Source organism: Podarcis cretensis (assembly GCF_951804945.1).
Source record: "Podarcis cretensis genome assembly, chromosome: 13".
NCBI classification, from domain to species: domain Eukaryota; kingdom Metazoa; phylum Chordata; class Lepidosauria; order Squamata; family Lacertidae; genus Podarcis; species Podarcis cretensis.
In genome coordinates this window covers 4250950-4274091 of record NC_137182.1, presented here as the reverse complement: position 1 = coordinate 4274091, position 23142 = coordinate 4250950, and the positions used below count along the sequence as shown (strand labels likewise).

At 43.4% G+C, this 23142-nt stretch overlaps 1 protein-coding gene and 1 long non-coding RNA gene across 2 annotated transcripts in view; one reads left to right on the top strand and one right to left on the bottom strand.

The window, feature by feature from the left end:
• RECK (reversion inducing cysteine rich protein with kazal motifs) overlaps positions 1-18726 on the bottom strand; it is a 47198-nt gene extending 28472 nt beyond the window's left edge. The window contains 8 exon segments of the mRNA XM_079949373.1: positions 2166-2173; positions 2176-2203; positions 4548-4595; positions 6569-6654; positions 7649-7685; positions 9129-9203; positions 11027-11085; positions 18595-18726. Of these exon segments, the coding sequence (XP_079805499.1) occupies positions 2166-2173; positions 2176-2203; positions 4548-4595; positions 6569-6654; positions 7649-7685; positions 9129-9203; positions 11027-11085; positions 18595-18709 (456 nt within the window). The 5' untranslated portion in view covers positions 18710-18726.
• Positions 12474-16413, top strand: LOC307201192. The gene is made up of 3 exons (XR_013832633.1): positions 12474-13243; positions 14637-15801; positions 16256-16413. It is a non-coding gene; the product is annotated as an uncharacterized lncRNA (long non-coding RNA).
• Positions 18727-23142: the final 4416 nt, after the last annotated feature.

The window sequence follows — 23142 nt, the reverse complement described above, 5'->3', positions numbered from 1 at the left end:
GGGGACTCGCCAAGCGGGCGGCTCGGTTCAGGGGTGGCTCATGGGCCAGTTAAGTGATCCTCATGGGCCACTTCCAGCCCATGGGCCTTAGGTTGCCGACCTCTGATCCAAAGACTATATAGGATCTCAACAGGCCTTCCATAAGTGCTATCAATGGCTTGGTTCCTCAGTCGGGACAATTCATTACCCGTTGCAAGCTGAGCTGAGACAGATTGCCCGGAAGGCCAGCTTCAAACAGCAGAATCTTCAACCTGTCTACCAACTGCTCTGCCTCACAGTAAACCCAGCTTTGTCAGCCATTTAAACTTCATATAATTTGTTTCCTTTTGTGAATTTACCATATTTTTCACTCCATAAGACACACTTTTTTCTTCCTAAAAAGTAAGGGAAAATGTCTGTGCGTCTTATGGAGCGAATGCATGGTCCCTGGAGCCAAACTGCCCAGGGGCAAAAAGCAGATCGTGCTTTTTTTTATTTTTGAAAGAGGGAAGGGGGCGTTGAAACAAACCCACTGAGCAGCTGATCAGCAAACGATCAGGGAGGGAGATAAAGGACTCTAGCGATAAAGAAGGCTGCCTGGGAGGGGGAGGTAAACGCCCATGGATCCTCAGGATTTTTACATTGGGTCACCCCAAATTCACCATCAGATCACATAGCATGTCCATGGCTACAGCCGGCACCAAAAAAATCACGCACCCACTGTTTCCTGGAGCCACAATGGCACAAAAACGTGGTTACAAAGCACGGATCCACATGGATTCTCAGGATTTTTGCATTGGACTACCCCAAACTCACTGTCAAATCACATGTCTGTGGCTACAGCATGAACCAAAAAAATCATACATCCACTGTTTCATTCAGAGTATTTTTTTCTTGTTTTCCTCCTCTAAAAACTAGGTGCGTCTTATGGTCAGGTGTGTCTTATGGAGCGAAAAATACATATTTTCAATAAATATCTCTGAGACATGGCTCAAGAGCTGTGTCTGGTACATGAAACAACAGCAAAACAAATAAGTGCAACCATGTTTACTTAGAAGTAAGCTTCACTGAATTTAAAGATGCTTATTTCCAATAAGTAGGGTTAGGACTGCAGCCCAAGGCTGTGTTTGGACATGCACGTGTAGTTGGGGGAGGTGCTTGCCAAATTAGTAGCCTTCAGGCTGATCCCTAAATGGCATGTTAAGTTTTCACTTGTTAGTGGAAATCACCAGAAGTAAACCTGTCAAGAGACAGGAAGACAGACAATCAAGCACACAAACAAAAATGGTAATTACATGTCTGAATCTGTAAGTGTGGAAGGATATAACCCACTTTTAAAAAAATACTATTACCACCTATTATTTTATTCAACAGAGTTCAGCAAATATCTTTATTGACACATTTTCTAGAACTGAAATGTATTCATTCCAAAACAACTTCTAAGAAAAGTATTGCCTCTTGCAAGTATCTGGTGACTTATTCATCGATGCAGATCAAGAAGATATTGTGGGCTACTTTAGTAACCTGACTCCAGAGGATATATTTCACTCCTGTTCTTTGAAAACTAATGAGTTGGACCCAGTCTTGCCCTCCTACAAAATGGAGCATTCCTTTCATTAACAGAAGGGACCAAGAACCTTAGGAGGCTTGTGCTGGAAGAAAGGGGGAACGGTTTAAACTGATCCCCTTTTCAGCCACAGCACCATCTCTCCTAATCCCATGGGACAGTTTTTTGGGATGCAGGAGGAAGGGAAATAACTGAAATAGCAGAGTGTCCCATTGGGACAGATGGTCTGGATCCAATCCTGCTATCTGGAGAGATGCTGAAAATATATTCTGGGAGATTCATCACCTCATCCTCAAACCCCAATCTACAAATGAGTGTTATGTTTCCCATGACTTTTATCATAGACAGTATCAAAGCTGCGAAGTATGGTTCACCCATATATGAGGAAGAAAAGTATGGAAGTACAAGAACGTATTTCTCTTATAAATGTTTGAAAAACACTAGACAGTAGTTTTATGTAATCATTTGTAATCATTCTTGAAATAAGTCCACTTATTTATATAAAATAAATATTACAAAATGATTCCAACAAGAAAGAGAAAAGAAGAATTAGGAAGAGAAACTACTCTGTCATGATCAGTGATCACTTTTTCATTCCCATTTTTAAAAACTCTCTTACCTGTCCTTTCCGTTCTCCAACAAACATTGGTCAACCTCCTACAGCAATGCAGAAATCCAGAAAAGAGAAGGAAACTAGCATAACAGAGGAAAGGTTACAGATACGGGCAGTGAAGTATAATACAGAAGAGATAAAGCTATTTAATGTAGGGGATATCAGTTTAGAAGAACACAAGCTTTGAAAATCTCAGCAGCTAAAGAGATTAGGAAAAAGAAAAAAAAAGCTTTCTAAGGCATATTTGCAATAAGATAAAAAGCTAAGTAGTATTTAATCTAAATCCCTTGCTGGGGAGTGAGCAGGCCACTGCATTTATTTCTTAATCTAAAGAATAAAGACATAAAGAAGAATCAATATGGAGATTTTTAATTTACCAAGTAGTCTAATCAATTATGGGACTTGGTCTCCTTTACTTTTGAACCTAAGGACAACAGCCACTGTGGCTTTGGGTTGGAGATATCTACTTTCAATTGCAAGGTCTTCCCTTCTTTTTTCCAATGTCTTATTGATTGCCTACTCTGATCTGAGTGAATCTAAAAACACAATCCTAAAGTGAATGCTCTTCTTTCAGGCAGAAGTAGATAAGAAAAAACAGCATGTGAAGAGATTTATATTCTGAAGAGAAGGTGTGCTGGAGAAAGTTTCCTGAAAATACCATTGCTTTTTATACATTATTGAATGCAATCACATACTTGGAGATAACTGATTTAAAAGATTATTCAAAACATTTTCAGTTGCACACAAACAGAAAATTAATTATTATTGATTACCTACAAAAATTGTATGCTAAGAAGGCTACTATTTTTTATATAAAACTTATTCTTTTCAATGATTGCTTTTACCAATTAAGCATGTTCCCACTTAAGAGAATAAAATTACTCCAGCTAAGTTAGCTTGTATTCAAATAAAAAACAGGACATTTCAGAACACAGACATATAGACAGGATCCGTAGTTCAGAAACATGTTTTCTGCGCACTGTTTATAGTGTAAGATTTGAACTAACCACATCCCAAGCACCTGACTAATTGGCCTACAGCTGATGTAATTCTGGATCCCAGCAAACCATAATTTGCAGACATGAAGCCAGCTCTCCAAATGCAGTACCCCCTCCCTATCCCCCAGACTCTTGGAAGAAGAGTACTGGATTGGGCAGACCTTTACTGTGATCTGTCAGGACTTTTGTTATAAGCCTCTCTCTCCAGAGCAATTCTTGCCCTCGTTTCTGTGGGGGTGCACCAACAGAAACCATGGCTTTCACAAAAAAGACCCATTTTAATCATGGACTGTACCAAACTTGTGAATACAAACTCTGATCTACAAAGTTAACCGTTTGCTTTAACCATGGTTTGTGGGTCTACATGCAATCTTCCAGAAAATTTGGCAAATTAGAATAATTTGAATGGCATCAGAATTTTTCTGATATCTCTTTTGTATCCTGTCTGTGGGAGCTGTATACAGTGGTGTCCCGCAAGACGAACGCCTCGCAAGACGGAAAACCCGCTAGACGAAAGGGTTTTCCGTTTTGGAGGCGCTTCGCAAAACGAATTTCCCTATGGGCTTGTTTCGCAAGACGAAAATGTCTTGCGAGTTCCTGCGGGTTTTTTCCCCCTTTCCCTAAGCAGCTAAGCCGCTTACCAGCTGATCTGCTAAGCTGATAAGCCGCTAAAAGCCACTAAAAGCCGCTAAACCGCTAATAGCGCTAATCCGCTAATCCGTCAATGGGCTTGCTTCGCAAGACGAAAAAACCGCTAGACGAAGAGACTCGCGGAACGGATTCTTTTCGTCTTGCGAGGCACCACTGTATAAGCATGTTTACTTCACTTGAATTTAGTAAGAGCCGTTTGACAGTGGAACAATCTCCCTCAGGAGGTTCTGGACTCTCCTTCCTTGGAGGCTTTTAAGCAGAGGTGGGATGGCTTTAATGGATGCTTTAATCTGAGATGCCTCATGGGTCCCTTCCAACTCTATGTGAAATTAAACATTTTGAAACTGCCAATCTTGTCCAATTTTGTATTTGCAATTGACATCTATTCATTGTTACTAATGACCTTATGAAAAATATCAATGGGAAAATAAAGCACTTGGAAAGAATAAAAAAAATTTTGCCCCACATCAATGATGAATTAGGAATGGGAAATTCCAAGGAAGGGAGGATCAGGAGGGAGTGACTGTTTACTTTGCTGGCTTTCAGTTTGCAAAGCCCAGTTTGCCATGAACCAGTATCTTATCTGCAGTGGAGGAAAGAGGTCAACTTGGTCTGTTTCACCTCCAGAAAAGTTTATGACTTGGAAACTGTTATGAGCCTTCAAAGTGCGCCAGCATCAGGAAAGCTTAAGCATATTGATTGACAGGGAGGGGTAGCCCACTGTCTGTAATGCACTTACCTCATATTCTTTCCTGCAAACTTTCATAATATCATTTTTTGAAGATGCCTGAAAGACATTAGTTTCATTACCAGCACATATTTCATATTATTCAAGAGCAAAATTATACAACAATAAATTATATAGAAGATATTTATATTGTGATAATTTTGAGATGCCACACCAATATATCTAATTTCTTCTATAGAAGCAGTTTCGAATCACTTAGATGTTCTCAATTCTGGCATATGAACATATTCAAAAGCAACCCTTTTTAAAGTATCAATCTGCTACTGGGGTCAAATGGACCTCTAAAGTCTAAATGACTGGGATTTAACATAAAGAACAACAAAGTATTTCAATATTTCTTCCTGTCATCTGGGTCATGTGAGGCTGTGCAGACACAGCACCACTGACTAGAGTCTGTAATACGGGCTAATAAATTGAATCAGAATCCTGGTAAGATGGAGGCTCTGTGGGTTGATGCTTTCCAGGTACAGGAATAAGGTAAGCAACCAGGTTTGCAGTCTGGGAGCAGTACTCCTAGGTTCAACCACAACGGCTAGATTCAAGGAGCCTCCACGGCTCAGACAGTTTTTTCCAACTTCAGTTGGTTTGCCAGTTATGACTATTCTTGGCCATAGTTGTTGATGCCTGCTGAGATTTCCTCAATTCACTCTGCACAGGGCTTACACAAATGCAGCAGTTAGATTATTCGTGTGATCACTGTATACAGCGGTGGCGCATCTCACTTCACTGCTTGAGATGAAAGAGGAACATACCACCCCACCCCAGCTTGTGCTGGACTGCCCCACTCCCCTGCCATCACTGATGCCTCCCTTATGTGTTGCACAGGGGCACCCACAAAGTCCAGACCATAGTGCCACTTCCATCAAGATCTCACAAGATTTTGGTGAGATCTTGCCGGAATCTGCCACTGGCAGTGGAGGGGTGCCCATGGGGGTGCTGCCGTGTGGGTTTCTGCTGCTTGAGGAAGGTGCCTCACCATAGCTCTTGGGTGGGCTGGCCCTGGTTCTATAGGAACCATGTAAAGGAGCTGAACTGGCTACCAATACATTTCCAGCCCAATTCAGTGTGTCAGTGAGGATGTTTAATTTCTGTACATGGCTTGGGACCTCAATATTTGAGGGAGCACCTCCCCTGGAATTTAAAATCTTGTGGAAGGAAAACTCTCCTCTGTATCTCACCCGTGTGAGATGAATATTATATGGAGATGCCAAGAGAAAGCCTCTTCCACTATAGGCATTCCAACTATAGAAGACCCTTCCCTTGGAGTCTCAGTTGACACTGTCATTGGTTGGTCTCGCCATGGGGCGCACTTAATATAAAGATGTTTACTCAAACATTTGGGAAGCATTAGCTGCAGTTGTGTCTGAGTTGCTTGTTGATTTTGCTGCTAATTATTAGCTTTTATGTGGCGTACTATCAGAGTGTTAACTTCGGAGTCAAGTGAGACCATCTTGGCTGCGAGACCTGGAAGAGCTGCTCCCTGCCTTGTAGGCCTTTTCATTCCCAGGGGCCAAAGGACCCCAGCTGTGTTTCATAGAGGGTTTTAATTTGGGGGTTTTTTAAAGTGGGGTATACACACAGGATTGTATGGGGGGGATACATAAAAAGCAGCTCTACTCCACTGCTCCCTAGCAGACAGCAAACATAGGAGACTAATACAAGTATTATAGGAAAAGAAAGGGGGGAACATATATTTTAGTTATCTGAGACTTCATATTTCATCATCAATTAAAATAACACAATCTCATTATAAAATAAAAATTTAAAATTGAGATAGCTTCAGCAAATAAAAACAAAGTTCACCACAGAAAACATTATCCGCTCAGCAAGACAAAGGCTTGCTGCGAAGTCTTCAGCTAACAGCAGAAGACAGCAATCAACATCCTGTGGAAAAATATTGCACATTCTGGATGTGGCCACTGTGAAGACCTTTCTCTTCCAGCCAATCATACTTTCAACCATAAAAACGTATGTCTTACTTTATTCATGCTGCATCAAAAATTAATTCTTACCTGTTTACATGCTTGGCGACATTCTACAACAATGGCTAACTCACAGCAACCTAAGCCAACCCAGCCATCAGATTTCTTCAAAACACCTTTAAAGAAAAATAAAATTACTGAACACATTACAGTATCACTGCACGGTGTATTGGAGGGCTATATCCTATGCTTAGAAGACAACACAAAGGGAAGTGCTGCTCAACGGCAGAAGTTTGTTCACATTTCCTGCTGGGGGGGCTGTGTGCGAAGGTCTGAATGATCAGTTAAGAAACATCTTATTCAACCTGAAGCTCCGTATTTGTGCAAACAGATATGTAAAAGTATAAACTTGACTTCGTTTCTTTTTGCAACAATGCATGTACAGTATGCCAGTACTTCTTGGAGGGTGTGGTAGATTGTTTTAGTCATGCATGACTGTTCAGATAAATCTTTTTTAAAACATATTTTATTTTAAATTCTTTTACAGTTAAAAGAACATAATTACGTCTAAATAAGTTAGGATCATACGATCTGATCATTTCCCCCCTGAGTCCTATACTGATCCCACCCTGCATGTGGATCATATACTCTTAAAAAGGCAAAGGGACCCCTGCCAGTTAGGTCCAGTTGCGGACGACTCTGGGGTTGCGGCGCTTATCTCGCTTTACTGGCCAAGGGAGCCAGTGTACAGCTTCCGGGTCATGTGGGCAGCATGACTAAGCCGCTTCTGGCAAACCAGAGCAGTGCACGGAAACACCGTTTACCTTCCCACCGGAGCAGTACCTATTTATCTACTCGCATTATGACGTGCTTTCGAACTGCTAGGTTGGCAGGAGCAGGGACCGAGCAATGGGAGCTCACCCCATCACAGGGATTCGAACCGCCAACCTTCTGATCGGCAAGCCCTAGGCTCTGTGGTTTAAGCCACGGTGCCACCTGCATCCCTGATATTCATATACTCTTAGTACATTATAATAAATTATCAGAGCATATCTACCCAGAAGTATCTATGCATATCTACCCAGATGTAAGCCCTGAATTAGTTCAATGGTATTTACTCCCAGGTAAGTGTGTATAGGATTGCAGCCTAAATATAGTATTGCCTCTTACCTGGCAAAGAGGAATTAATACAGTCCCAAACTTCTCCCTGAAAAAAAGAATAATTGTATTTTATAAGAATGAGTATGATTACTAAGTTGACCATGTGGGATGGCAGGCATTTAATAAATAAGTAAGATCAAAATAAATATTTGTATGTAGCAGATTAGCACTTTTAAATGCAACAAGAGGATCTAGCACAAATAACCAATTATCAGGTGACCTCATCTAGAGTATTCAGTTTTGGATATCATAGTGCTTGGGACCAGGACTTTGGCAAACTTGTATCATTTGTTACTATTTCCTGAGCAGTACATGCAAAAGGACAAGTGGCTGAGCACCTGACTGAGGCAGCGGGACACAGCAGCAGTACAACAGAATTAGTTTCTGTCTTCGATCTACAGAAAGTGGAGGCGTTTAGCCATCCTAAGGACAAGATGAGGAAGAGCAGAGCCAAACCACACTTTCTGTTGCCAAGTCTATTAACGCCCCTGATCACACATTGCCCTTTAATGTGTGTAAAGTATCATCCTGAAGGCAGTGGCGTAGCGTGGGTTGTCAGCACCCGGGGCAAGGCAAGTAATTTGCGCCCCCTAACGCGTGGATTTTAGTAGGGGCAGAGAGCTGCGAGTGTGAGCGCCCCCCCATGTTGGGCCCGGTGCGGCCGCCCCCCCCCCGCATCCTCCACGCTACGCCACTGCCTGAAGGCATGTGTTTTGAGGAACCTCTGAAATTCATTTTCAAATGTGCCCCAACCTCTGAAATTCATTTTCAAATGTGCCGAGTTGGGAGATAATACCATTTACCGAAGTTTCAAATGTTGTACTAGAGCACTGGATGGTTTTTTTTAAAAAAAATCAGCAGCCATCTTTTTAAGAACAACTTCCTCTGATTCTCCCTTGGAACCCGAGGGTGGAAACACAAGTGACTTGTGTATTCTGGGAGGACGCAGGATGCTTTTTAGTAGCTTTGGACTACCTTGTGATATGATTTCTCTCTCCCTAGGAAAGCAGAACCAACAGCTTACCATTTTCAAGGTAAGGCAATTCTGCCATTAGAGCTCACGGCAGGCTAGAACAGGAGGGTGAAAGTAGCAAGCACAAGTTTATTTATATGCATCTGCTCAGGCTGTCTCTTAGCTGGAACCAGCAATTAGCCTTTTAGAAAACTTCCATTGAAGCCAAGGGGAGCTTTTTAAAAACCTTAGTGCTGTGAAGGGAGACAAGTGTGGAGGGACAGGGAAGAGAAAAGAGAGGAGAAAGAAAGAGAAGGGGAAGGGGGAAGGGGGAAGAGGAAGGGCAAGGAAAGGAAAGGAGGGAGAAAAGGGGGGAGAGAGAGGCTGTGGCTCTATCCAGCTTTTCTAATGGTCTGCCACCTTTTGGATCCAGTCCCATTTCCTACTGGCACGTGGCTCCCAGAAGGCTTCCCATGAGGAAGCTGAACCCTCAGGCCAAAAATGGTCTTATGTTTTACCAAACACAATTATACAAACCATTGATTCTGGACAATATTCAGGTGCACGTTGTAATAGGTGTTTCAAATGAGAATCACTCTTTGATGTCAAAATCTGTCAAAAGCATTTTTAAAAGAAAGCATAATTAGAAAAATCACTTTTGTACCGCAAAACTTAATTATCTTTACTTAGGAAACCCATGAAGCTAAGCGGAATTTGATTTTGAGCAACAGAATACTCCTTTTTGGAGTTGTCCTTAGTTTCTATAATGATGAAATAGTCATGCACTATGGGAATCTAATGTCTGAACCTACCAGATTGCAACCCTCTTTTATTTCTTAAACCACTTTAAGTGTTTTTTATTTAAAAAACACACAAACCAGGGCTCTGGGACCCGGGAGAGTTAAGCACCATCATCAAACTACAACTTCCAAGGTTCTTCGGAAAAGGCATGGCAGTTAAACTAGCACCAAAATGATGTTTATCTTATGATATTTGCACTACTTATTATTGGTTTGTATATAAAAACACCCTTAGGGTGGCATCCAACTAAACAGGCATCCAACTAAACAGATCTGATATCACAATAATTTTTACTTTTGCAACTTCAGTTCCCCTCTCCCAGCCCTCCCTCCCCAAATCTGCTCTGGTAGGTTGGGGGAACTCCAGAACAGACACACAGGGAGAGGAGAGGGAGTTCCCTTCTGCAGTCAAAAATCCTTGCACTAGTGGTTCTATTTTATTTAGTTGAATACCGTCCTTACAGATGTATCTCCTTAGGGCTTCCAAGTTTCAGCTTATCAAACCTAAACATATTACGATGAGATGTGGCTGACTTTCAAAGATCAGGCAGGGTGTGCATCTAAATCTAAATTGAAAATAGAATTTTCTCAGTCATAAATCACTTGGCCCTATAAATTAGGCTCATAAGTAAGATGGAAACAAATGTGACTCCGCATATATTGATATGCTAGGAAGACTATCACAGCCTTACAGGTCAAAATGTATTCATGACAGCACATTCTTACAACACTAAAGGAACTGCTTCAAGGTCAGGATGAAAGTGGCATACATAATTTTAATATACTTCTCTCACATGGCTATAGACCAGGGATGGGGAACCTTTTCAGCCTAAGGTTTCCCTCTGGGAACCTTCTGGGGGCCACATGTCAGTGGAGGGCAGGGTCAGAGGCAAATGCGGGAAGAGCAATTAATGTAAAATTTACCTTTCTACAGTAGGCTACTATCTGCACACGCTCACACACCCTTCTATTCTCTGCCCAGGCAAGAAAAGGGCATTGTCAATGTAATGGTTCTAGGGGTTGCTCGTGCGTAAGCCGGTGTTTATCTCCCCGGCTGGGTGCAAACACCTGGCTGGGTTGCCAAAGTGAACCTTTTCTGTCCGGACAGCCACTCACCCGTGGTTGACTCAATCGCTGGCAGAATCCGTCAGTGGGCGTTTCTTAAACTTCTTCCAGCAAAGAAGCTCTTTGACGCCTAGTCTCCTCCTACTCTCTCTGCGCGAAAGCCTTCTGCGCAAGGAGGGCGTGGGCAACGGAGGACCCCTACTCTCCCCGCTGGTCCCAGGCAAGGAGTCATGGGACCGCCTCGCCGCTTCCCCCATCTGCCCCCCTTCTCCACTGGTGCTACGCTGATTCTCTTCCCCAGAAGATGGGCTGCTTCTCCCGATCCCTGGATGCTCTCTGGAATCCCTCTGGCTTTTGCTCTCTCCCTCCGGCACTGATGGCAGTTTCCTGACAGTCAATGACATATTCCAGTCAGCACTCAGGGTGAGGGGTGCAGGCTTGCGACCTGGGGTGTGTACCTGGGGCTAGATAGACAGCTGCTTTCTGCCCTGGTCCCAAGGTTCCCTATCCCTGATACAGGCCCTATGGATATACAGGTTCAAATGTGGTGCAGGTTCAAAACCAACATACCTGTTCACAAACATCGCGACACATTAAGTTACCCTTTGCAAGGTAACAACACGATGCACCTATAAAGAAAAATAAATCTGTCAACATCAACAAAATACTGGTGCTCTCAAAGTACTTTGATGAAGTGTAACTATTTTTTGCCATTCAAATATGTAGTTTGCTCCTAAAACCGCCTACTGTACCTTAGGATTGGCAAGTGAGCTACATAACCTCCTTTTTAAAAGATCTGGCTAGGTTGACACCTGTTCTGGGAAATCTGGTGGAAAGCATTATTGAAGATAAAATTACCAAGCATACAGAAGAACATGTTTGCCGAAGAACCAGCATGGCTTCTGCAAAGACCAGTCCGGCTACTTTTTAGTGTCAATAAGCAGCAACATGGGGCTGCCCTTGTAAACTGCTCAGCAACTTCAACGGGTTCAAAATGCAGTGGCCAGAGTACCAGTTGGGGTTCCCTTTAGAACTCATATCACTCATTCTAAATGAGCTGCACTGCTTGCCAGTTTCCAGGCCCAATTCAAGGTGCTCACACTAGTGCTAACATTTCTAAAAGACATAGGCACCAGAAATCTGAGACCACCTCCTTCTCTATTGACCTCTCAGGTGTTACAAGTCAAGGGGGGCACTCTTGGTAATTCCTCTGCCCACATTAGTGAAGAAGGAGCCAGCATTCTCTCTGGCAGTCCTGAATATGTGGAATTCCCTCCCTACAAAGGTGTGTCCGGCATCTTCACTAGATAGCTGTGACTGTTGAAGACCCTGCCACGTGGCACATCATACATGTGTTTTCAGGACCCACTCTATTCCTGTGTCTGCTGTTTTAACTGTTTTTAATACTATGGACCTGCTGGTGAAGAGCAGGTAATAAATTTAATAATAAAGGTAAAGGGACCCCTGACATGGTGGAGTCTCCTTCTTTGGAGGTCTTTAAGCAGAGGCTTGACAACCATATGTCAGGAGTGCTCTGATGGTGTTTCCTGCTTGGCAGGGGGTTGGACTCAATGGCCCTTGTGGTCTCTTCCAACTCTATGATTCTATGATTCATTAGGTCCAGTCGTGGCCGACTCTGGGGTTGCGGTGCTCATTTCCCTTTACTGGCCGAGGGACCCGGCATACAGCTTCCGGGTCATGTAGCCGGCACGACTAAGCCGCTTCTGGTGAACCAGAGCAGTGCACGGAAACGCTGTTTACCTTCCCGCCGGAGCGGCACCTATTTATCTACTTGCACTTTGACGTGCTTTCGAACTGCTAGGTTGGCAGGAGCAGGGACCGAGCAACGGGAGCTCACCCCATCGCAGGGATTAAAACGGCTGACCTTCTAATTGGCAAGTCCTAGGATCTGTGGTTTAACCCACAGCGCCACCCGCATCCCAATTTAATAATAGTACTAAGTAAAAATTCATAACCATTAAAAACAGGTATTTAATTTGCTACAGGATTTTTTTTGTTTTGTTTTGTTTATCTTATAGCACAATTGAAAACCATTTATGATTGGTATTATATTAAGTTATCCTTTAAGGTGATTACCAAATGTGGGAGATCACACACCAAAGGAATGCTCAGCTCAAGCAGGCAACCAAGTGGCTTCCAACGCTATAGACTCAAAAACACTTAACTGGTGGGCCTGTCAATACTTGGAACCGCATGAACTTGAATCTCAACTCCCACCTAAAAGTATATAACACTGAACCATACAGTAGTGAATCCACAAATGTCAAGTGGCAGTGTCTTTGAAGACAAAGATAGGGAAACTGACAATATTTCTGGGACAAACAAACTAAATTATGTGGCAGGCTGTGTGCATTTAAGGCTGTGAGCTTGGAGCGTTGCTTACTTTCACACACACACACACACACACACACACACACAAATACTATGTTCTTGAATTGGTATGCTGCTTTCTCTGTACCAGGTGTCCTGTACAAAATGAAAGACAGAACTTCCAGCCTGTGAGACACTATTGTTTGCATTGGTGTTGAGACTTAGAGCTTTAGAACTGTCCCAAATTTTGCACAATGTGCAAGTGGTAATTGCCAGTGGTAATTTACCTATCACCTGCTGTCATCCTCATGGACCTTCAAATAATATGATCTGAATCAGAGGGCTGCTTTCTGGAACAAACAGCCAAGTTAACCATCAGCATTTTCAATTCACCTGAATGTCTGGACTGACAATCAAGACCCCACAAAAGTCCTAAATGTTGCACTAAGTCAACAGGTTCGGATGGCACGCCTACCTGTGGTCAAATAAAGAGAAGGCTCACAAAGGGTTCTCAAGTCACATCATTAGGGGTCCACTATATGAAGTTTGGGGGAAAAATAAAAAATTGCTAGAATGGAGAACACCTTGGTGGCTGTCCCCCACAAATATCCTAACAATCAAAAAAATAAATATGGAGGAGCAGAAATTGACATATGAAGATTTATTGACAAGATCGGAAGACAGCTGGAAACTAAAGCCATATGAGGAGCTGAAGGGAAAGCTGACAAGTTGGTTACAGTACCATCAAATCAATGCAATTTGGTTAAAAGATAAAAAAATTGGAATGAACGAAAAGAAATCGAAATTTCAGATTGGAATAATAGAAAGTAAATCTAGATTATTATCTAAAATGTACAATTTATTATTGGAATGGGACACAAAAGATGAAGAAATTAAGGAAGTCATGGTTAAATGGGCGATAGATCTGGGGCATAATATAGAATATGAAAAGTGGTCAAAATTGTGGAATGAGGGAATAAAATTTACGGCGAGTGTTGCAATTAGAGAAAATTTAGAGAAGATGATATATAGATGGTATATCACGCCAGAAAAACTAAGTAGGATGTATAAGACTGGAAATAAGGCCTGCTGGAAATGCAAAACAAAAGAAGGCAATTTTATACACATGTGGTGGACATGTGAAGAAATAAAAAAATTTTGGGACACGATATATAATGAATTAAAAAAAATATTTAGATACACATTCCCTAAAAAGCCAGAGGCCTTCTTATTAGGTATCATCGGAGAAGAAATTAAGAAAGAAGATAGAGTCCTATTTCAATACTCAACAGCAGCGGCCAGAATGTTAATTGCCCAAAACTGGAAAAATATAAATATACCAACGGTGAGGGAATGGCAAACGAAACTATATAACTTCGTCGAATTAGCTAAAATGACGCAGAGAATTAGAAACCAAAAGAATACAAAGTTAAACAACGATTGGATTAAATTTATGACATATATTGAAGGTAACTATAGTAACCTACCAAATATAGCAGGTCTGTTATGAAACTTCCGATGTATAGATCAATTAACCAATATCAGCTGTAAAAATGAAACTCTTAAAATTAAGAACCCGAAATCAGGAGGGAGGGAAGTCAGCTAGTATATGTTATGTATTAGCTTATTTTTATTTCATTTCTTATCTTACACCCTTTCCCCCCCACTTCTTTGGTGCTTTTTTCGTCACTTTTTTCTGGTATTTGATTTAAGAAGTACTGGATTTAATGAGTACTTGTAATTCTTTCTTTTTTCTTTCTTAGTTGTTGCTTTAAATGGTTCTGTTTTTCCTTTGTGTGTGTGTGATAAATGAAATTTAATAAAAAGAATATTAAAAAAAAAAAAACAGTAAAGGAGAACTAGCTGAGTATTGTCCACAGTCCAAAGGTAATTGAGATAGAAAAGCAAACTCACAGCAACCACTTGTCCTTCAAGAGGACCATGGTCTTACCAAAGGAATCAAACTTAAATTCACATCTGAATTTACCCTCTTAGTGCTTAGTGTCAGAGAGGGTAATAAAATAATTAGGTGATCTAATGCAACAGAGGCTACTTTTCTCAGAATCACTGAGTCTCCCCAAACAATGGAATTGTATAGACAAATAGTAGCAGACCTTCACCAGAGAGTGGCCAATATATGTTGAAATTTGGCTGCTGGGACTTGCTATGGACTGGTTTGACAGACTGTGAGCTAATCATATGAGCAAACTACACTGCCTACATGTCCATTATTGTATGAATAAGCTGTAAAGAAGTATAAGATGTAAAAAAAACCAACCTTGAGGCTGCCAGGAATTTGTGGCAGCAACCGGTACCTGCCTCCCACTCCTGGAACCCAGTCATCTATTGCCAGAGGGCTCCAGGTTTCTGAGAACCATTTTGGTCAATTTTTAATTATTTTCAAAATCTTCCTACAACCCATACCTCTTATTAGCCTCATGACTCTCTTGAAAAGCTTCCCATTACATGGGAAATGAAGTTAAGCAATTGATCCATCAGTCAAAAACCTGCAAAAGCTCCAGGGCCAGGTGGCATGCTTTGGAGTTAGAACAGAACAGTAATTGGTGGGCCTGTTTGTTGGCTACTCTCCTTTCATTTTTTAATAAACCTGATAAAGCCATGTTAATGCCAATCCATAAGGAAGGGTGTGGGGTTTTGTCCTAAAAGTTTGCTTCATGATAACAGGTAGGGGTGAAACAAAAAATGAACAAGCGTAATGCACTTTTGTCCAACAGAAAGCAGGTTTTGAGGGTGCCTTTTGTGAAACTCCTAAGCTACATTTGGACAAGAGTGCAATGTATGTTACTGCAGGTAGGTCAATGGAGCATGAGATTATCCTGTCTGCTCATGATTATCCTAAAGATGATCCCTTAGCCTTTCTATTGACTGCTGCTCGTCTGGAGATAGCTAGATGCTGGAAAACTGGTGATGGGCTGAACATTGATTCTTGGTATAACAGAGTATGGTTAATGGCATTGGTTGAGAAACTAACATGCCATGTGAGAGCAGCAAAGGTAAACACAATCCATATTCCTTTTATAACATATGGCAAATGTTTATTGAATACATAAATTGTTCTGACTGTGGCAGGAATCTACCCTGCACTCATGGGAAATGTGGCATGATCTAGAGTAATCAAATGAGACTTTAACACGTGGCATGAGTCTGTAATTTTATCAGGACAAATTACTTGTTGTTTACTGTTGTAACAATTGTTTTCTCAAAATTTATCTTCTGTACCATGAAAATAAAGAAAGAAAAAAAATGGAGCATGAGATTTCTGGATGCCACTGGGCACTGGATTTGGGCTGAGAGGGAGCAACTGAACTAAGCAAACTTCTGTCAAGACCTCTGGTTTGTACTTGGGGGCGGGGACAGTATGGCTGGAGACCAGATGAAATGGAGTAGAAAATTTAAACAACACATAAGCTCAAACTGCCCACTGTTGTTTTGCCTTTTTGTTTTCAGGAGAAATGCAGGTGAGGGCTGGAGAATTGACTACGTAAGTTAGAAGCACTGGGGGATGAGGGATTAAGAATTCCCCCCATGGCTGTTTTGGCAAACACATTCCATGCACCTGCCCACTCACAAGTCTTCCTAATTTTCCCCATGGATGGAGAAGCAATTAATCACCTGTTTTACCACCACCCCAGGATGACTGCTACATGCTTCTCAACTGCATTTTCCTGGGGAGGAAAGCAAAATGCCAGGAGCTAAGCACTGGACTACACTGCAGGGTTGTGACACACAAGTATCTCAGTTCTCTTTCCTAGCAATATGGATATAAAAAAGTAGAGTTACTTGGGAAGGATTACATGAGCCTTGTATCACAGGCACAGCATGCCCCACAGCAATATGGGTACCATAATGGTGCAATTAATATGCATTAGGAGAGTAATTCCCCCCCCATGTAAAAAAATAATAAATCTACAAACACACAAACACAAATATGAAATAAAATCTGAGTTCTTCATTGAGGTGGAACACCTACCGCCTAATAAGTTACAGTCGTACCTTGGATCTCAAACGCCTTGGCTCCCAAACAAATCAGTTCCCAAACAATCAAAATCCGGAAGTGTTCTGGTTTCCGAACGATTTTCATAAGCCAAATGTCCAGCGTGGCTTCTGCAGCTTCCAATTGGCTACAGGACGCTCCTGCAGCCAATTGGAAGCCACGCTTGGTTTTCGAACAGTTTCAGGGGACGCCTTCTGTTCGAGAAGCAAGGTACACTGAAATTCTGGATTTTCTCAACTGCTTTCTAAGAGCATTGAAGTAAAAGAAAACAGATTCAAAATGAGCCAGGAGAATATGTGTGCTACATCATAAGATAACATTTCAACCTCCAAGAACATTTCCAAGAACACTCTGTATCTGACTCTAAGGTTCCCTAACTGGAACAAAGGAACTTCAAAGGAAGGCTGCAATATAAAAGTGAACGGCGAGACACCAGAAAGTTCGATGGCTTTGCATCACACAACATGTGTTAAATGCCAAAGGATGTCTGCATGATCAACACCAGAGTGGGAGAAGCTCGCCCTTTCTTCCCGGGCCTGTCAGTGTCCCAATGGGGGATTTGTTCCCTGACTGCACCCTTAAGGAGAGCAAAAAGGCCCTTTGTTCAAACTGGAGGCTCAGCTGCGCCCTGCCCTGCTTAAATGGTCACATATGTTTAGAGAAAAGGCGAGCAAGAGGAGACATGAGAGAAGTTCATGAAATTATGCATGGCACGGACCAAGAGGACAGAGGAAAGTTTTCTCCAGTCTCTCATGACAGGAGAACTCAGGGGGATGCCAGGAAGCTGAATGCTGGGAGGAGAGATAAAAGAAAGGGCTTCTTCATGCAGCGCAAGAACTGTGGAACTCACTCCCACAGGAGGCGGCGACGGCCAGCCGCCTGGATGCTTTTAATGCAATATTAGACAAAATCAGGGAGATGGAGGAGGCTGTCAGGGATGGCAGCGAGGGGGCTCTTGGGCTCCGCTCCCGCTTGCAGGCTTCCCAGAGGCATCTGGCTGTGGGAACAAGACAGTGGCGTAGCGTGGGTTGTCAGCACCCGGGGCAAGGCAAGTAATTTGCGCCCTCTAACCCGTGGATTTGCACCCCCTAACCCTAACCCCCAGATGTTGCGCCCGGTGCGGCCGGCCCCCCCTGCACCCCCCATGCTACGCCACTGGCCTGAAGCTCCGAAGAGACAGAGAGCTGGGCTGCCTTCCAGTGGCGTAGCGTGGGTTGTCAGCACCCGGGGCAAGGCAAGTAATTTGCGCCCTCTAACCCGTGGATTTGCACCCCCTAACCCTAACCCCCAGATGTTGCGCCCGGTGCGGCCGGCCCCCCCTGCACCCCCCATGCTACGCCACTGGCCTGAAGCTCCGAAGAGACAGAGAGCTGGGCTGCCTTCCAGTGGCGTAGCGTGGGTTGTCAGCACCCGGGGCAAGGCAAGTAAATTGCGCCCTCTAACCCGTGGATTTGTGCCCCCTAACCCTAACCCCCAGATGTTGCGCCCGGTGCGGCCGGCCCCCCCCTGCACCCCCCCCACGCTACGCCACTGGAACAGGATGCTGGCGCAGAAGGGCCAGTGGCCTGACCCTGCAGATGCTCTTCTCACGTTACATTCTTCTGACACGTGTCCTATGTGACTGTGACAAAGAGATCTGCCCGCTCTTCCTTTCTCTCCACAGTGCAGCGCTGAGATTTCTAATTCTTGTTTTTCAAAGGAGCCCGCACGGCCCCCGCTGCTCCTCCCTCCCCCGCGAGGGCCCCCCGGCCGCGCTCCGGCCTCCCTCCGCCCCGCCAAGACCGCTACTCACCCGCCACGCCCGGCGGCAGCGGCAGCAGCAGCAGCGCGAGGGCCGCGACGAGGGTCCCGCGGGCCCCGCCATCGCCCGGCCGCGGCGGCCGCCCAGGGCCAGTCAGCGCCGCCATCGCCGCCCGGTCCCCGCCCGCCCAGCGCGGCTCCCCATTGGCTGCCGGCCGCCGCCCTCGCTCGCTCGCTCGCTCGTCGGGGGGGGGGGGGCATGGCGCCGGGAGGGGGCGGGGCGGGGCGGGGCGGGCGAGGGAGACCCCCCCGGACGGAGCCCCGGCCGACCGAGGCGGCAGGAGGGGCCCTGGCAGGAGGGTCGGCGGCTGAGAGGAGCCCGGAACTGAGTCCTGAGCCGCCTTTTTCTCTGACGGGGGCTCAAGGCGGGTTACGGATAGAAATAAGAAGAGCTGGAAACATGGGAAATAAAACAATCGCTGGAAAAAACAATTAAGCGTTGATAGACATCAAACCGCGTGTAATCCTGGCACTTTAGCTCATTAGTGTTAGATATTTATTTATACTCCGCCTTTATCTCTTGACAGGGAATCAAAACAGATAACAGACAAAATAAGAACACCTAAAAACCAGGGGGCGTGTTTGTCATTAAAAAGCAATTAAACATTGACAGAATTAAATCTGTCTGTCTATCTATCTATCTAATCTATCTATCTATCTATCTATCTATCTGTCATCTATCTTTCTATCTATCATCATCTATCTTTCTATCTTTCTATCTATCATCTATCTTTCTATCTATCTCTATCTATCTATCTCTCTATCTATCATCTATCTTTCTATATCTATCTATCTCTCTATCATCTATCTTTCTATCTATCTATCATCTATCTTTCTATCTATCTATCTCTATCTATCTATCTATCTATCATCATCTATCTTTCTATCTTTCTATCTATCATCTATCTTTCTATATCTATCTCTCTATCTATTATCTATCTTTCTATCTTTCTATATTTCTATCTTTCTATCTATCATCTATCTATCTATCTATCTATCTATCTATCTATCTATGGGATCTATTAAAAGCTTGCAGACAATGGCAACCAAAACAGCAGCTCCTCATTCAAAGCAGTCCGTTCCCAAAAGCCGTCTGGAACAAGAAGGTCTTTCTTCACCATGAAAAATCAGTTCCGCCGCCTGGGTGCTTGGGCATAAATATGGTTTGCCTCCTGCCAGGAGAGTTCATCACTGGGTTGTTGCTGCCTCTGCCATGTCCTGTGTTCCTTACAGAGGCTTCTTGGGTTGATGGTAACATCCAGCTGTTTGCATATGTTCTTTTAAAATGGATGTATGTGTGCCTCTGTGCAAGGATTTGTAACCCAGATGGAGAGAGCAACACTGAGCATATGAAAGAGGCAATCCAATTCCTCCAGATGATTTCCCCCCTTACTCCTATTGCAATGCTGCATTCTTACCAGTATGGTGTAAAAAAGGCAGATAAATTTTTTTATGATAAATAAAACTGATGCCAAAATGGCAGGATGCCTCAGAGGCACTTGGAAACAGTATTTTCGACCAGAAACCATTCCAATATATTGTACTTTTTAAACCCCTTTCTAATCAGGACCCATACAGAACAGAATGGGATGGCCCAGAACATCAGCTTCTGAACAGATTGCCATGAATGCCATCTTCCAAACTAGTAAAACCAACCAAAGTCACCAATTGTCAATACAACTGTTGCTTACAAATAGCCATTGTTATGATGGGGAACAGAATTAAAATGGTTCCCCTAGCAGCGCCATGCATGCAGAAGTGCTGCTCTCACCACTGCTGGGACTGCTGCTACTACATGCAGACACGTTGGCAATGGTGCCAACCAAGGACAGCATGCCTAGACCTGCTGGCACCACCTCTTTCACTGCACGGATATGTAGGGCAGTTTCAATGCTCTTTAAATGCTAGAAATGCATATCAGGGATGGGGCTAGCATAAATAAAAGAATGGAGCGGGTAAATTCAGGTGTGCATTCCCATTATTCCAGTAAGCAATGCCTTTAGGCTAAGACAGACTCTTGCCTGCAGTAGTTGTGGCCCATTAGCAGCAATGGTGAAGCCTGCTGCTGCTCCACATTGTGTCCCCACACCCTAGGAACAAAAACGGCCTTGGTCCAGTATACCTGAAGGAGCTTCTCCTTGCCCGGACACTGAGGTCCAGCGCCAAGGCCCTTCTGGCAGTTCCCTCGCTGCGAGAAGCCAAGTTACAGGGAAGCAGGCAGAGGGCCTTCTCAGTAGTGGCACCCGCCCTGTGGAACGCCCTCCCACCAGATGTCAAAGAGAACAACTACCAGACTTTTAGAAGACATCTGAAGGCAGCCCTGTTTAGGAAAGCTTTTAATGTTTGATAGACTATTGTATATTTTGTCGGAAGCTGCCCAGAGTGGCTGGGGAAGCCCAGCCAGGTGGGTGGGGTATGTATGTATGTATGTATGTATGCATGTATGTATAAATAAATAAATAAATAAATATTATTATTATTATTATTATTATTATTATTATTATTATTTCAACTAGCCAGCTAAACCAGGTGAGGGTAGCCAATGGGCCTCAAACTCTCAGTGAGTTAGGGACTTCCCCTGCGTGCAAAGACAGGCTCTAGAAGATTGAGCAGACAAAGTGAGAGCAGATGGGGCCTGTCAACCTGAGAAGGTAGCCCATCTAGGAGGAGAAAAACTCCTAAATCTCCTCTGCTTTGCAGGATATCTTCGGTAGAAGAAACGGTTAAGGAGTAAACCCTAAGAAATCTGGAGTGGAGCCCCCAAGACAGTTGGGTGGAGCCTTGTATGCCTACCTTCCAGCAACTCCGGCAGCCAAGCTGGTGCCAAACATATTGCTTGGCTTTCCTTTGGACCACATCTTGCAGTTTGAGCAGCCCAGAACCTCCATACACACTGCCCAGGCTTGCACACCATAGAAGGCCACTTCAGTACCACTAACACAGCGGTTTGACTTTATCTCTCAAGATAGACAGATGCCAACAATAACTAAGCATGTATACCCAGTGCTTTTTTTCTTTAAAAAAAATTCTTTAAAAAATCTTATTTTGACTCAAGAAAATCACCATTTTATAGTTCAGATCAGGAAAAATAAATAAAGTAAATGGACAAAAGTACAAAGATTCACAAAATGTTTAGGGGTATGTGTTCCCCTACATCCCCCCAACCAGAAAAAACACAGGGTATACCTACACACCAAGAGATAGGAACCAGGTGTACTTTGATGGGAGTGGAAATCAAAGAACCAGACACAAACACTGGCACGGCATTATGCCGTAAACCTAGAAAAATTCAGCATTGTTCTGGATCTCTTTCTACCCTACAATTATGCAATATGCATGTTATCAGGAAGTTACTAGCAAATCCTTTAGTCAGGAAACCTTTTCCAGTGGACACTACAATGGTTATGTTTCCCTGTAGGGCTGGCAGAGGTAGCAAAGTCCATAGGATTCAATCTCAGCTTAGTGGCCCTTATCTAGCCCACTGCTGCGTCCATGTCAAGAACCTGGGCAGCCTTTCTCACCTCAGATGAGACAGAGCTGAGTTTCACCACCACTCTGGCACATAGCAGGGCATCCATGATTAAGCCATGGATGTATGCTCTTTGCTTGAGATTTTTATGAGATATTAAAGACTAGTACATTACAATTCATTTCACAAGGTCCCTTCTTGTGTTTAAGTCCCAACTCATAAAACCTCTTCCACTATTAAGTTTCTGAAAGCTGTGCAGTTATGTTTGAGCCAATTAGAACAGCAATCAAGGCTGGGTAGAAATAAGAGAAGAGCCTTATCTAGGAAAATAAGGCATGTGCCATTAAGCTACATGGGGTAGAGCAATGCTTGAAGTTCAGCCTATCAGTCTTATACCCAAGACATGTGGCCAATGTGATGCAGGAAATAATGAGAGGATACAGCATATCCAAGATTGCCTAGAATGCACAATGGATAGGATGCAACAAGGCAAATCATTCTGTTTAGCATAACTTAGGATTGCTGTGGGAAGTGGCAACTGTATAGCTCCCTAAAAATGAATATATTGAAGTAGTAATATTAAAATTTTGATGTTCCCCAGGTAATGCAATTATTTCAAAACTTTTCTGTCAGCTCTAGCAGGTTATCTATTTTTAGACTCAGGATATTTTACGAAATATACCTGTTTGGACAGATGTTAATTAGTTCAAGACACCATGAACAACTAAATTCTATTCCCAACCAGCACCTCCATTTTTGACGAATCAAAGTGCTTATAAAAGTCAACAGATCCAAGCTCAGAATTCAAATAATGGTCACTGAGAACAGGAGGACTATAGATATTTTCTCCTTGAGCAGAACCCCCACCCTGCAGGGCAATCCGTTTTTTAAACTGTAGGGGAATTTAAATAGATGTTTGTGATACTACATGCTGGGGACTGCTGTTCAAAGGGCCGTGGTGTGAGCCTAAGCAGTTCTGTTTAATTTTCACAGATTTACTATGCCTTAAAAAAGTGGGGGCAGGGGGCAGGGAGAGAACAGGCATCAAAACAAATCAATGTACAGGAACAG